The sequence below is a fragment of the Varanus komodoensis genome, unplaced genomic scaffold, assembly GCF_004798865.1.
Source record: "Varanus komodoensis strain SLA01 unplaced genomic scaffold, ASM479886v1 scaffold2, whole genome shotgun sequence".
NCBI classification, from domain to species: Eukaryota; Metazoa; Chordata; class Lepidosauria; order Squamata; family Varanidae; genus Varanus; species Varanus komodoensis.
In genome coordinates this window covers 41,443,037-41,458,225 of record NW_025335568.1, presented here as the reverse complement: position 1 = coordinate 41,458,225, position 15,189 = coordinate 41,443,037, and the positions used below count along the sequence as shown (strand labels likewise).

The 15,189-nt window shown below is 38.6% G+C and overlaps 1 protein-coding gene across 1 annotated transcript in view; it reads right to left on the bottom strand.

Moving 5' to 3' along the window:
* SLC15A1 (solute carrier family 15 member 1) overlaps positions 1-15,189 on the bottom strand; it is a 51,043-nt gene that overhangs the window by 4,190 nt on the left and 31,664 nt on the right. The window contains exons 8-19 of the mRNA XM_044428953.1: positions 14,240-14,322; positions 12,587-12,673; positions 11,454-11,543; positions 10,940-10,984; positions 10,668-10,700; positions 10,482-10,570; positions 9,660-9,741; positions 7,804-7,929; positions 7,142-7,288; positions 6,274-6,323; positions 4,440-4,547; positions 1,647-1,740 (exon numbers count right to left, since the gene is read on the bottom strand). Of these exons, the coding sequence (XP_044284888.1) occupies positions 1,647-1,740; positions 4,440-4,547; positions 6,274-6,323; positions 7,142-7,288; positions 7,804-7,929; positions 9,660-9,741; positions 10,482-10,570; positions 10,668-10,700; positions 10,940-10,984; positions 11,454-11,543; positions 12,587-12,673; positions 14,240-14,322 (1,034 nt within the window). The remainder of the gene's footprint in view (positions 1-1,646; positions 1,741-4,439; positions 4,548-6,273; positions 6,324-7,141; positions 7,289-7,803; positions 7,930-9,659; positions 9,742-10,481; positions 10,571-10,667; positions 10,701-10,939; positions 10,985-11,453; positions 11,544-12,586; positions 12,674-14,239; positions 14,323-15,189) is intronic.

Below are 15,189 nucleotides of genomic sequence, written 5' to 3'. Positions count from 1 at the left end.
ATCAATAGGCACAATGTTAAAATGTTTTTTTATTTAAACAGTAACTTAAAAACTTTCTTATTTTACTGTTACACATATCCACGACTATACCACCATGATACTGACGAAATATAAAATGTGAATAACTGCTAAATATATAGCAGGATGGAACTTTAAGAGTCCTTCAAGTTAAAGCAAAACCTGACTAACAACTAAGAACAGCCATTTAGAAAGGGAAAATGTCCTATAACGCTGAATATTTTCCAGCCAACATCTTTTCTGTTCCAAGCAACTGTAGAAGTTAAGTAGAAGTGAGGAATATGCCAGATGCAGTACACGTGCACACTCCAGCTAGTTTTCAGCATTTGTGAGTTAAGTAATCCATCACTGCTGCTATGTGCAAACTAAGTCACTGCAACTTTTGTTAGAAACTATACTGGCATGGTAGCCTATTATCAAGACATATCTGTATATAACAATACAATACTATTTTTGTGATTTTCTTATGTTATAGTATAGTATTTGATAAGTAGTGGTGTAGTGAGACATAAAAGACCATAAAACTAAAGGTATAAATTATAATTCATACAATTATAGAATAGTAGGGTCCAAAGTGGCCAGAGGGCCAGAGGGTCCAATCCCCTGCTCAATATAGGACTCAATGTTAAACCATCTTTCTCAGATAGCTGTCCAGTTGCATCTTGAATGCCTCTAATGTGGAAGAGCCCACTACCTCCAAAGGTCATTGGTTCCATTGCTGTACTGCTCTAACAGGCAATTTCTCCTGATATCTAAATGGAACCTGTATCTTGAGCCTGTTATGCTGTGGCCTGCACTTTGGCATAATCAAGAAGAGATCCTGGCCTTCCTCTCTGTGACAGCCTTTCCAGTACTTGCAGAGTGCTATCACAGCCTCAGTCTTTTCCTGTCAAGGCTGAACATTTCAAGTTCTCACAATCTTTCCTCACAGGGCTTTTTTTTCCAGTCCCTGGATCATCTGTGTTGCCTCCTCTGAATCCTTTACAGCTTGTCTGCATCTTTCTTCAGCTGTGGTGCCCAGAACTGGGCACAGTACTTCAGGTGAGGCCTAACCAGTCCTGAGTAAAGGAGAGCTAGTACTTCATGTGATTTGGAAGTGATACTTCTATTAATGCAGCCTGAAATAGCATTTCCCCTTTTTGTAGCCACATCACAGCTTGACTCATATTCAGCTTGTGATCTACAATAATTCCAAGATCCTTCTCACTTGCAGTATGGTTAGTATTCCCCATCTTGCTTGATTTTTCCTAGGTGCAGAACTTGGCATTTGACTCTACTGAACGTCATTCTGTTGTTTTCAGCCCAGCACTCCAACCTGTCAAGACAACCCTGAATCTTCTTCCTGTCTTCCAGGTATTAATTATCCCACCCAGTTTTGTGTCATCTGCAAATCTGATAAGCATTCCCTGCACTTCCTCATGCAAGTCACTAATGAAAATGTTGAAGAGTGCTGGGCCCAGGAATGAACTCTGCAATACCCCACTTGTGTCCACTCCCCATTTATAAAATAATGTGCTATTCTAACAGTTACTTAAACTACTGTTGAAATGCTAGTGGTAGTTCAATACTTTTTACAGATACACAGAACTAATTTGCAGCTTCCAACCTTTTTGTTTTTAGCAACTTACCGCTTCTACAATAATGGTATAAGCACTGCCATACCCAAATTTTAGAGAGTCCGTTTTGCACTCATAATTTTGGCTCCAAACGGAAATGATTTTTCTGGAAAAGGGGGCAGAAAAAATAAAGTTAAAATCTACACAGCGTATCAAATAATTCCTGGAATTAAAGCAAGAGCATAAACATGGTCTATTTATATTAATTATGCATGTATATTTGAAGTTAACTGCCTTGCTTCCTTTTCTTAAAATGGTTATGGCAAAAAATTGCTTAAGGTAGTGTACTAACTGCTCTCAGTGTATCGCCATGCACTGATGCTGCTAATGATAAAAGCATGTTATTTTGTTTCATGTTTCCCACGTCCAGGTTAGCGTTACAGAGAGAAAGGAAAGAGTGCTAGAGTTGTATAATGCTTAATAATCTATAAGTTGAGCTGATGGAAAGCAAGCAAGTCCTCTGCCAAAGAGTGCTGGACCCAAAGTATCCTGCATGCATCTAGTATGTGAAATCCTAGAACAGTGCTCCCAAACTGTCGTGCCTAACGACTCAAAGGGGTCGTTAGCATGTGTGAGAGAACAAGAAGCTCCCAGCAAGAGTCAGGCCTTAGAGCAAGAAGATTTTTACTTGGTGCCCATTGCACAAACACCCCCCCCCCCCCACCTCCTGAATTTGATGTTTTTCTTCAGCCAGAGGAAGGCAACATTCTTCAGATAGACAACATGGCTAGGCAACCAGTTGAACAGGCCGTTGCTATAGAGAGTGCTCAACAGAGGAGAAGGCTACGCAGCTTGGGACAATTAGAGTCAAGGGAAAGCAAAAGGAGAAGAGAAAGGAGTTTATCTAGCCCTCAAAGGGAGGGGCGTTCGCGTCGGGTGAAGAGTACGTCATAAATCTGAGAAAGGTCACAAAGGAGGGGACAACTGTCCTGTATAGAACCGCCATTAACAAGCTCCTGTATTATTAATTGCCTGCGTAGCTTTGAAGTTCTTTAGAATAAAAGGCTTTAAACCTTTATTGCCTGTTCCTGTATGAGTAATTTGGAAGAGTGCTCTGGCCACACGACACAAACCAACTTTCCCTAGCCAACTCTAACATTCAAAATTCGCTTTCTGAGTGAAAAATGAAAACATGCACATATTGTTCTGTTCAAGCCTTGCCCTACAGGCATCTTGACCCTCAGGCATTCCATAATATTTTCAAAATAAAACCCTCAATGGGCCATTAAGGAGACATGCATAATTCATGATCAGCTATTAAGCAGATTTTAGAAAGACAACATCTTTGCAATTCTTCAATTGACTCAACAGCATAATCTAGCCCATCTTGATACTTCTCCCAAACACCCTAAATATTCTATGCAACTTAGTCCTATCTTCATAAACCCCCATCATTCAACCCTAACATTTTCTGTACTCACAGAACATGATTGATTCTAACCATTTACAATGTTTTGTAGGTTTTCAAAACACAGTGATAATGTGAAGAAATTCAATTCAATTCAATTCAGAAGTGCTGTCACCTGTAACTACAGTGAAAGTCTGCTGGTAGCCACCATTTTCTCTATCCGCATGTCCTAGAAATTGCATTGCTCAAGAACATATTGGGGAACATAGCTTCTGTTCCAGCCTCCCCACCCCACCCCAACATGGTGGCTACCCTTTTATTAACCCACAGTGTTTCAGACTGCTGTGAATATCTGGGCCATTATGGGCAAATAACATGGAAAACACCAGAAGACAACAGTTAACCCTCCCCTGCCACCTCCCAATTACATGAAGGAGAAACAAGAATTGGAAAATAATTTATCACTGGATTCATTTCAAGGCAAAATGAAAACTGAATGTAAGATTCAAGCTTTATGTGTATGCATAGCATTTCAGGGTGTACATGCACAGGACTGATAAGCTTTCGGAACAGGATCCAATATAGTCTTGGTAACCACTAGCATTAATACCCTGTTGGACCTAGAACTACATAGGAAGTTTATTATTTAATCTATGTTATTTTTACTTTTATTCAGCCACCTACACTGTTTTCCCAGGCTTAAATCCTTCTCTAAAGGTGGCTATAGATCCATGCAATGTATTTTTTCTTTCCCATAAGACTAAGAACAACTCAAATGGCTTATAAAAATAAGAAAAGTGGTTCAGGAAATAGTCAATACCCCTTCACCTCCCTTGGTACATGCATTCCACTAAAAGTACAGTGGTACCTTGGCTCACAAACTTAATCCGTTCCATGACTCTGGTCGCAACCCAAATTGGTCGTGAGCCAAGTCAAATTTCCCCATAAGGTTCAGTGTAAATAAGGTTAATTCATTCTGTAACTTTTCTTTTTTTAATCACAAAAATTTGAAGCAAAGTGACAAAGAACAACAAAGATCGCAGCCATCTTCCCCACCCCCGAGCACGATTGCGGCCATCTCTCTCCCCCACCCCCCGAGCACGACTGCAATCGCGCTCGTGCAGGGAAGATGGCTGCAATCACGATTGTGTTTGTGCGGCAACATGGCCGTGATCGTGGTCGTCACCCAATGCGGAGTTCACAAACTGAGGCAACTTTTTTCTGGCATTTCTGTTCACAACCCGATTTGGTCATGAACTGAGGCGTTCGTGAGCCAAGGTACCACTGTAGGTGAATAAACCTGCTGAGAGATCGAATCACAAATCTGCCCCCTGACATTCAGTCTAGTCCCAGGTTTGCTGTAGCACATTTCTTGTAGTGTATGCGTCCATGGACTAGAGCCCATTTTGCCAAATGAATGTTGAAATAAGGGGATATTAAATACCAGTAATACTTACTCTCCTCTTTGAAAAGCTGTATAGTTTGTGGTGGAGAAATTCTTCACATCTTCAAAGTTAACATTATCCATAGTGATATTAATAACGGAATCTAAGTTGTTCAGGAATCTTTTAAAAATGAATATAAATGTTGCATTTTAACAATACTGTTTATCAGATGAAGAGAATTAATTTTATATTCCAGTTCCCACCCCGCAAAGTAAGCTCTTGGCATTTAATGATGATAAAACAGAGATTAAAGTGAAATGATTTTTCATGGTAATAGTCAAAATAAATTATAAGGTCCAAAATTATTTAATTTAAATTACATGAATCTCCAGGCACTTCCAGATGTGCAACCACAGAAATTCACAAGGGCAGGGGTCTCAAACTCAACTTCCCTGGGGGCTGCTGGAAGTAGAGTCTGAGTGAGGCTGGGCCGCATCAAGTGTTCCACCCCCGCGGTGGTGGTGGGCCGCTCATCCCGTGGCTGGCCCAGGTGCCGCCGGCGCTTTGAAGGCCGCAGGGGCCCTCCCCCGTGCCCCGCCCATCCTGGCAATCGGCCCGCGGGCCGCGAGTTCGAGACTCCTGCACAAGGGAGTCCAGACAACAACAATAATGCCCTTAAAAACTTCCTATTTTTTCCCACTGTTTCTTCCAACTTTTTTTATCATGGAAAATACATTTAGAAAATATAAGATGGGCTGGCTGCACAATATTTTCTGGGATAGGATCTCTCCATTCAGAAATACTCTTCATGTTTAAATGTGGACTCTTGGTGTGGGGTAGGTCTGATAGACTTTGGCCTCAGCTGTTGGTTAATCGAAATACCAGTAGTTTCCACATATATTTGGGAAAAGACTTCAAGTTAATGTTTCTAAGCAACTTTAATATGCTAACATTTGAAGAATACATATGTTCCAGATTCTGGCCTATTGTTTTACTGTTCCCTCACCCCCATCTATACCATACTTGATGTCCAACAGTTTCCTAGTTGTGCACAGTTATTTGATGACTGAGATTTTGCTCTCTGCCAAATGTCAGGTGTTTAGTGGGAAAATCTGGGGAGTAAGGATCAAAGTTTTATCTTTATTATTGTTTTTTCTGTAGCTGTTACTGTCAGGCACTTGAACACACATTTTATACCGCTTTCTTAAGTGCTGATATCACCTTTTTGACATTCATTAAGTTCAATTTATATGTTTTACAGAAAGCAAAATGTATTTGCTGTATTATGTATTCAATAATGTCATAAGATATTTAACCCTCCTTATTAACAATGTGATTAAAGAGGCCACAATTCAGATGTTATAATAAGTGAAAACTGTTGCCAAAAAGAAAGGAGGAGAAGATGAGACTTTTCTCCTATCTCCAATAGTTCTGTTGCAGGACCAGCCACTAGTGTAACAGGAGCTAGCAGTTCCTGAAACAGCACCAGAAATAAGCTGAAAGCCTGACAAGGAGCTCTGCTGATCTTCCTCATTCTGTGAAGGGGTGTTTCAGCCTATTTCTTGCTTCACAAATGGCGAGTTCCAGTTGCTTTCCATGGAGGCAATGTAGGATACTGCTCAGTATTTAGGATGCTCAGCACCTTACATGTCATTACATCAAACTGTCCTTTCCTCATAAGTAGTAGACAATTAAGGAAGTAAACATGGAGAGGAGATTGTGCTGAAAGTCAGTATTACTGCACACATAGTAGTAAGACATTAAAACCACAGCACTCTTTTCAGTTGTAAGACAACCCTCTGTCTGCCACATTTAGCTCCAGCCATAGTTTTCCTCCGAACAAAAGCTAATATCTAATAGCTCTTCATAGTATTAAATATTAATACATAAATGTAAAGTATATTACCTGATCTGATTGTTTCCTTGTTCTGGTTTTTCTGTGATGCCATCCAATTCCTAATAGAAGAGATACCAGTTTACATTTGTGATGACACCATATGTGATAGTTAAGTTCCCTTAGATCAAGAATAGGCTCCTTTTAGAATGTTTTGTGATATATTGTGATATATGCGTTATGTTTCATAATATCATTGATTTTGAACTGAATACACAGCACAAGTAATTATCAAATAAAGCATCCATAAACAATTCTTGTTCTAGATGTTGCATTCTGAAGCAACACATGCACAATGTTCCCAATTACTCACTCTTTACATTTTAATGCATATGCAATTTAAAAAGTGTTGTTTTGGAATACAGATTGTTTACAATGTACCAACCTTAACTGTGTTGAAGTGTTACATTAACTTCAATGTTAATCATGGTTAAAGGGAGCAAAGTGCCCTATTTAACAGGATTCGAATCAACTCATAGGTAGCTTCAGAAACTGTGAGTGCCAGTTACACAGTTTTTCAGCACTGTGTGTGTACTGGTCTTGTTTTTTTTCAGGTATGTGCAGGATGGATTCTCTTCAGTTTCTTTCAGAGGATAATTTATATACAGGATTGTTACCTCGAGACAACGAAGTTGACCAAGTATTATCTGTACATGGGCACCTAGATTTTAACATTTGCTTTATGATCTCTCGTCCAGGATTTTTCACATGTTTAAAGATGATTACATGCACTCACAGAAAATAACTGCACTATCAACCATACACTTATTCCTATGGTACAATCTGCCTGGCATTGAACTTCTTGATTTTATTTGTTCAAGGACACATCAAAACAGAACTTAAGAGGCTGATTTTTTAAATAGTCTTTAAGCAGATTTACCATTTGGGCTTGTAATCCATTCATATTTGTTATTTGAAGAGTGTGACGTTGTTTTCCCTCAAATTGAAATGCCTGTTGCAATCTTGAATTTCCATAGCTTATCTCAACATCTTTTAGTTTTGTTGTGTCAAAAGTGATGTAATCTGTCTGAAAATAAAGTGAATGTACAATGAAACAGCTAGCATTCATTTCATATGACTATGAATATATTTACTGAGTACTTAAAAGTCTACCATTTAAGTATGTTTCCTACTTCTTGGTTCTGGAATGCAAGCACAAAATCCCATACCTGGCTTTGATTCATCAGTTGTTGTAATTAAAACAGTCAGAATTTGTTTATACTCATGCTTTAATCCTCATGTGTTTTCATAGTTTCATGTACATAATTAGGAAAATCTCCTTTAATCCCGTTGAAAAAGTCACAAATTACTCTGGATGTAGTTATTCAAAGTAAAAAACAAAAATGCTATTCTGGAATGCGTTCTAATAGAAACATCAGCTCCAAGATATGAGAAGTGACCAAATTATCATATTTTAAGAAGAGTAAATGCTTTGGAGGAAGGTAACAGAATATAGATGTTTAAGGATGATTAATAGTTGTTGTATGTGACAGAGGGGCCCTTTTCAAGATTGTTGGAATGAATATAATCTTCAAAACTTACCCATTCCAAAGACTTCACAGTATATGACTGCTGAAAACCACTAAACTGAACTGTTGCAGACTCATTCCCCAAATTTATTATTTTGATTTGAGACTGGCCTGCTGCAGGGAATACTGGAAGAGTTTTCTGTGAAGGAAGAAGGGTGAAAGAAGTGTCATTTTGCCAAATAAGGCTAAAATTATATTGGACATAGCTGTCGCGAGGCTCATGCGAATGGGACAGCATACAAAAACTCCAAATAAATAAATAAATAAATAAAAAGAAAATAACAGCATTCATTTAAGCCAAAATAATTATGCCATATTATTATAATAAGTAAGCTGTATGTTACTAATGACTACTACAATCGCACAACTTGCATACAAACTGTAACCACTCATTCATTTAATGTCCCCATCTTTATTTTATTTATATATTTATTTAAAACTATTTTCTAGACCATCCCATTACCGAAGTCTCAGGATGGTTTAACCATACAAAATGTAAAAAAAGTAATTTAAAACACAGCGTCCTAAAAAGTCAACCAACAATAAAACCCCAATTACCACATTTATATATGCATTTATATATACATTCTTATTTTCAGCAGCTAACCTAGTTTAGCTACCAATGCTACTATCACTTTGTGTATGTTACTTGTAGCTGATGGATAGGAAACTACTGGCCCATGGGCCAGCTTGGCCTGCCAGGCCATGCCCAACCAGACTGGCTTTTCGCACTTTGCTAACAAGCTGGCTGCTATTTCCCCTTCCTCTGGGAAGATTCATAGAGTTGAACCTGGAATCTTTTGCATGCTCCAAAACTATAGTCAAACATGGAGCAATACAGAATTATTCTGTTATATATTTGTATTATTTTATTATTAATTGTATTATATTAGTATATTGCACTTGCTGAACTTGAACACAGTTCAGGAGCTACAGCTGGGGCAGAATACCAGATTGATAACTGGGACCCAGAGGTCTGAACATATAAGATTGGTTCTGGCCTGCCCATGGGCTTCTGATCCCAATTTTAGGTGCTGGTATTAACCTATGAGAGCCCTACACACCTTGGGACCACAATACCTATAGGTGTTCCTTTCCCACCCCCAATCTACCCAGACACTAAACACAACCTCTGGGGCCTTCCTCCGGATGCCAACCCCTTGTGAGACTCAGAGGGTAGCTAGAGAGAGGGGTTTTTCTGTGGTGGCCCCCCTTCTTTGGAAAAACTGCCCTGTTGCAGCCCACCTGGTACCAAAATTTGTCGTCTTTTCAGCACCTGGTTAAGACAGCCCTCTTTGCAGAGACCTTTCAAGACCTCCCTGGTCATTCAAGGGCTGTACATGGTTATCCAGGTGTCTTTCTTTTATTCTTGGCCATGTCTTTTAAACTGTCTTACTGATTTTTTTTTTTTTTTTTTTTTGCTATTCTAATTCATTCACAAGAATTTTTCATTCTTGTCAATGATTTTAATCTATTATTTTTATTGTTTTCATACTTCATTGTAAACCACCCAGAGAGATTCAGCTACAGGTTGCATTGAAATAAGTAAATAAATAAATAAATATTATGTTTAATTTATATCTTGTCTTTACTCCAAGCAGTGTAATGCAGTGAACATAATGCTCTTTCTTTTCTCCTTTTCTAATCTCACAACAATCCTGTGAGCTGAGCTAAGCTATGAATTAGTAAATGGCACCTTCACCCAGGAGCTTCATGACCAAGTGTGGACTAGAACACTGGCTCTCTATCTGTAAGACCCTTTTTTATCTAAACAAGATTAGTGTTGTTCCTTTAAGCCACTTGCAATTTAAACTGCTAATCTTTATTACAATTTAAAAAGAAAACTAGGAAGCCCTGTGGTTAACTTACATCTATCTGTAGTTGCACCAAAGCAGCAGCAACAAAAGCCAGAGCTGCCAGAAACATGCCAACTGTCATCTTCCTCAGAGGCCTGGTATCAGAAGGAGCAAATGGATATTTAAGATATTTAAATATTTCAACTATTATTAAACCCACTTTTTATGATGCTTTTGAAAATGATTAATGATTGTCCCTTTACACATAGTAAAATTAGTCTTGTAAAGGCACATTCCTATGCAAATATATACAAAAAAGCCTTCAAGGAACTGGGGCAGGCTGGAAACTCTTGGCGTTTTTCAGTCTAAACTTGCATAGGATTGTGTATTAACAGTAGTTCTTCATTAGTCTATTAGGGGAAACATGTTTGGTTGTAGAAATGCCACTTCTTTATTTATTTTATTTTTATTTATCTTAATATTTCCCCATTCCCACAACTGCTTAAATGGGTGCTCTGTGGGGACACCATGGCCTATCACACATGCAAGAGGTCAAGTTTATTTCTTTATAAAGCAGCAAGATTTACAAAACATCACAAAATTAGGTCTCCACAGTTCTGATGGGCTGATTGTTACTTAATTTTATTAAGCTGCACCATCAGAAGGAAGCTGCTTTTTCCAACTGTTTCCTTGTCCCCTGGCCACAAATACATGTTCTTTTTTTCCTTCCTCTTTGGACTCTGATTGACAAATCAAGATCATGTACACTGGGATAGTGTAAACCCAGACACACTATTCATTTCCTACCACCACCTCTTATGTTGCCATTCACTGTTGTACATGTTAGAAGTAAAAGTAAATTGTAAGTACAATCCCCAAACCTGCATTCACTTACGTGAAATTTATGCGACATAACTTAATTAAGGGATAAATCACAACATCTACAACTGGGACCATTATAATAATGAGAATTGGGTTCACAGTCTGTTGAATTTAAAAAGAAACAACATTAGGAATCTTCAAACAACTTAAACATGTCTATTAGAAATAGCTGGAAACAGGAATGAAAAGCTTACGGCACCTGCATCTGGTCTGGCTGGATTTGAAAGAAGCCCTAAAGGAAACAGAGAGAGAAGTATGTTTATTTTACTATTGAAATACAAGTTAAAGTTTTAAGTATCATTACCCCAATCTAGCTAGCAGTTTCTATGATATATGTGTAGGTTTGAACATGCTTGGGTAGGAACTGTGGGCATACATCAAATGGGATGCAGAACTATTCATGCATAAACACTTCTTCAGTCACATCCCACAGAGCTCAGTCATGGTGCATGAATTTAAAAAATAACTTACAAAATCTCCATCCATGGTTGTTGCTTGTAGTGTCCATCGTGATCCCTAGAAAACATTACAAGTGCCTAAAAGAATTGCAACTAAACATCCTCAAAAATATTTGCTTCAGCTGTACATCTTGGGTCACTATTGTAAAGAACAGGTAAAAAATAGAAAAAACAACTTCGACAGAGACTTCCCCAAAGGCAGGAAAAGGTCATTTTAAGAAGTTCTTGCTGACCAATAAGCTTTCAGAAAGTAAAAATGCTCCGAAAATCAAATGTGATAAAACAATCAATACAGAGGAATCAGCTCTGCCTTCTGCTATTCAGATCACATGTACTATTTGATTTTTTCCCCCAATGATTTTGCCAGCTGTAACTCAATCCTGTAATACAGAAATATTTTAAAATGAAAGATGAATATCTAACCCTACATCCTAACTTAGATTTGTAAGATGGGGACATGTGTGCGGCAAGGAAACCCAGGACACTACCACAGCCTTAAGAAACAGTGAATCATTTTTTAAAGTTACCTGCTGATCAAAAAGTGCCCAAAACATGGGAAGAGGAATATATAGGAACAATACTTTCAAGACCATCTTAATCTGGGCAATAAGTTGTTTCTGTAACAAAAGAACAATACAACAAATATTAATTTTAAAAAACCCTTTCTGGAAATATTCTCTGTCAGAGAACCTCCAACAATGTCTATTATATAAAGATCAGCATGGGCAAAAGCAACAGATCTGGCCTCCTGAACAGAATGGCTACTGAAAAGGTGTGAGGGAATAGTAACTATGGAACAGGTGAGGAAGGAGCATTAACATAGGATTAATATCACATCAAGTAAGCCAGAAGGTAAGGCTTCAAGCTAGTTAAAATGCAAATGCAGCATGATATGGTGGGCATGCAAAACCACAGTTATCCCCACATCACAAAACTAGACAGCACAGCATGGGAACACTACGGAGAATTGGCCCTGGCTTGCCTATGAAGCAGCATGTCAATTCCACTGTAGATTCTATAACAAGAATTTTTCCAAAGTCCAAATTTGGAACAACAATTCTTCCAAACAAGAATTTCTCCAAAGTATACTGACCTGGTCTCCATTTCAAGTAAGGCAAATTTGACATAGGATTCTGTTGCTTGAATTTACTGCTTCTGTTGCTTGCATTTACTGCTTCTGTCTGTATCTCACATATCAACCTAGTAAGTTACTCTTGCCTAGCTAGAATTGGCAGATATAACTGAGGGAAATTCTTTCTGAGTGTTTTTGCAACTAATGTGGAATTTGTGGAGGAAGTTGCATTGGCTGTGACTCAGAGATGTCTAAGGTTCCAAGTGTTATTTACACACAGGGTACTCCATCCATTAATCTGATTCTAGTTGCATCACTTTTCTAAATCTCTAAAATGTGTAGGTTCAAACCGCATTTAAGAGCTGGTGTCTGTCCAATCAACTGAGAGGCAGAGAGATTTGATATATTTTATAAGCACACAGAGAAATCCTAAGCTACAGAAAATAACACGCCTTAACAAAAGGCTTTGGTGCTGCTTTGGACAGCTTTGACAGAAAGCATGTCACTTAACATGTCTATGTAAAGTTAAAGTATCAAGGCAAACATTATTAAATTGATCATTTTTAAAGCACTATTCAAACAACTTACATCATATTTCTCATTAGCCCAGTCCATCCAGTGCTCCCTCTTGGGGTATTGTTTACTGCGATGTCTAAAACGGTTCTTGACAGCAAACTGGAAAGAGACCATTAGCAAACTTTTAATGCTATTATGTTTTCTCTATTTATGTTCACAAGTATTTGTGAGTGGGGGCAGATATGTTTCCCAGTTTACCTGACTGAAATAGCAACATTATGTGTAAAAAATTGTATGTGGCAACTGTCGTAAGAACATAAAAATAGCTGTATCTGATCAGACCATAGGCATGTGCAGCCCCACATTCTGTTTGCACAGTGGCCAGATGCCTCTGGGCTGCCCCCCAGCAGGACATGTTCACAAAGCACCTTCCTGATCATGTTCCCCCACACCAGAGAGGCATACTGCCTCTGATACTGGAGGCAGAATCTAGCCAGCATGACCAGTGGCTATTGATACCCTTATGGTCCATGAATCTGTCTAATTCCCCTGTAAACCCATTGAATTCAGTTGTCTTCTACTAGCATAATTGAAGAATGTATTGTGTGAAGTACTTCTCATACTATTTACTTTCACTGGATGATCTTAACTTCTGTTATGAGATAGGAAGAAAAACGTTACCTTATCCAGTTTCTCAGCACGTTCCTGGGTTTAAATCTAAATTTGGCCTTTTTAGTCCACCATGCTGCCATAGAAGTGATGGCAATTTGGGGACAGGGGTTCCACTCAAGATCAGGAGGCCACATGCTCCCTTCATGTTCTCTATCCCTAATTTAGATGTTCTTAATGATTCCAGGCAACATTTAGGACATAAGATGAGCCTGGAAGAATTATGCCAAAACAATTATGCTTCAATATCATACAACGGGAATATTCTGTTAGTGCAGAAAATCAATTTTGTAGGAACTGATTATTCAGTTCTTAAAAAAAGCTATGAAATCAGCAGATCACCGAATAAAGGGCATCTACTAGGGGTGGGCAAACCAAGGCTCAGGAGCCATGTGCTGCTTTGAGTTTCTTCTGCAACTCGCCACTGTGGGCACCCCTGGGCACCTGCTTGCCACTCGCCACCCACTGCTGCCACCTCTGGGCACCTGCTTGCAGCTCTCAAATATCTGACATTTAACATATGTGGCTCTTCTGTTGAGCAAGTCTGGCCACCCCTGGTATGTACTGTGTATCTGAGAAGTGGAATCATTCCCTGTTCCAATTTAAATTCAAAATGAACTACGCTTTCTGTATCAGAATCAAGCTCAGGCAAAGATAAGCTTGAGAATGTTAGGCTTAACTGAAAGACAAAGTGGGAAATGTAGTCAGCTGGTCAATTTCAATATCAAGTCATCCATTTTACTTGATCAAGTCATCACAGTTTTTCCTCATTCTACCAGATTCCTGAATCTCACAGAGCAGCTAATTTTAAATATGACATATTCCCCAGAAAAGCTCAGAAATCACAGCTATCCAAAATCCAACGCACAAACTTTACTGCTACTTAACTTTTTGGAATTAAACTTGTTCACACAGAGTATTTTGGGGAGAGGCAGGACATAGGGATTTATATTACACATTTTAATATACTTGTACAGTTGTAATATTTTTGAAAATGAAAACATAAAGATTATAACTAATAAAAAGAATGTTAGCCCTGCTTTGTACATTGCTTACCGTAATGCATGCAGCAACTTGGACCATTATGTTGCCTTGAGGTTTATCTTTCTTGTACATTCTACTTCCAGCTATGAATACCACTGCGGAAAGAAATAGCACCAATATTTGCTAAATCTGTTGCATTATTTGACTGATCATACAGATGCCTGTATGATCTGTAATGATTTGTATGATCTGTTTTGTAAGCCGCCCCGAGGCTTTTTGCGAATGGGGTGGCATAGAAATGCTTTAAATAAATAAATGCCGTACAAGCTTTCACAACTCTGCATGGCTAGGTGTAGTATCAAACCTGACTTACATTCAGTTCAGTTCTTCACCAAGAACTTTATATAGGAGGCCAGTATTCTAGAGTGAGCTTTTCCAGTAAGTATAGGTAGGAACATCATTATGTAGGTACTGCCATGCTTCCAGTGAGGGACTCCTGTTTGGATGATGCGTTGAGGGCCCCTAAGCCAACCATCTTGGTGGATCTGCCTGTATTGAGGGACTTTGAGGGTTCTGTAGTCCTCTCTGGAGATGGCCAGCTACTCCCTCTCTTTAATGCATAACCATTCCCTTCTTGAACTCAGAAGGAGATGTCAAACAATACTTTGGAAGAAGTCTTAAAAGACTTAGTTTCCAGATACAAAGTATTAGAACAATGTCTGTGTAAGAGTTTCCAGGTTTATATTTCCCTGATTTTGGAATTCCTTGAGTTTGGACTTTGGACTGCCTACAAACATTACCTTTGTTACTAACACTGACTAATTCCCTGGAGCTGTTTTCACATCACTGCAAGCAGAACAGGTACAAAAATGTTTAATGTTCTAGTCACTGGAAACTTAAAGTTGTTCCTGCTGAAGGGGACTTAAGTTTCTGCAGAAAATCTGAAGTATATTTCTATGTGATGTATATATTGCTAGCTGCCCCACCTCCCACATGCACAATTGAGGAAATCTCTTCTTTCA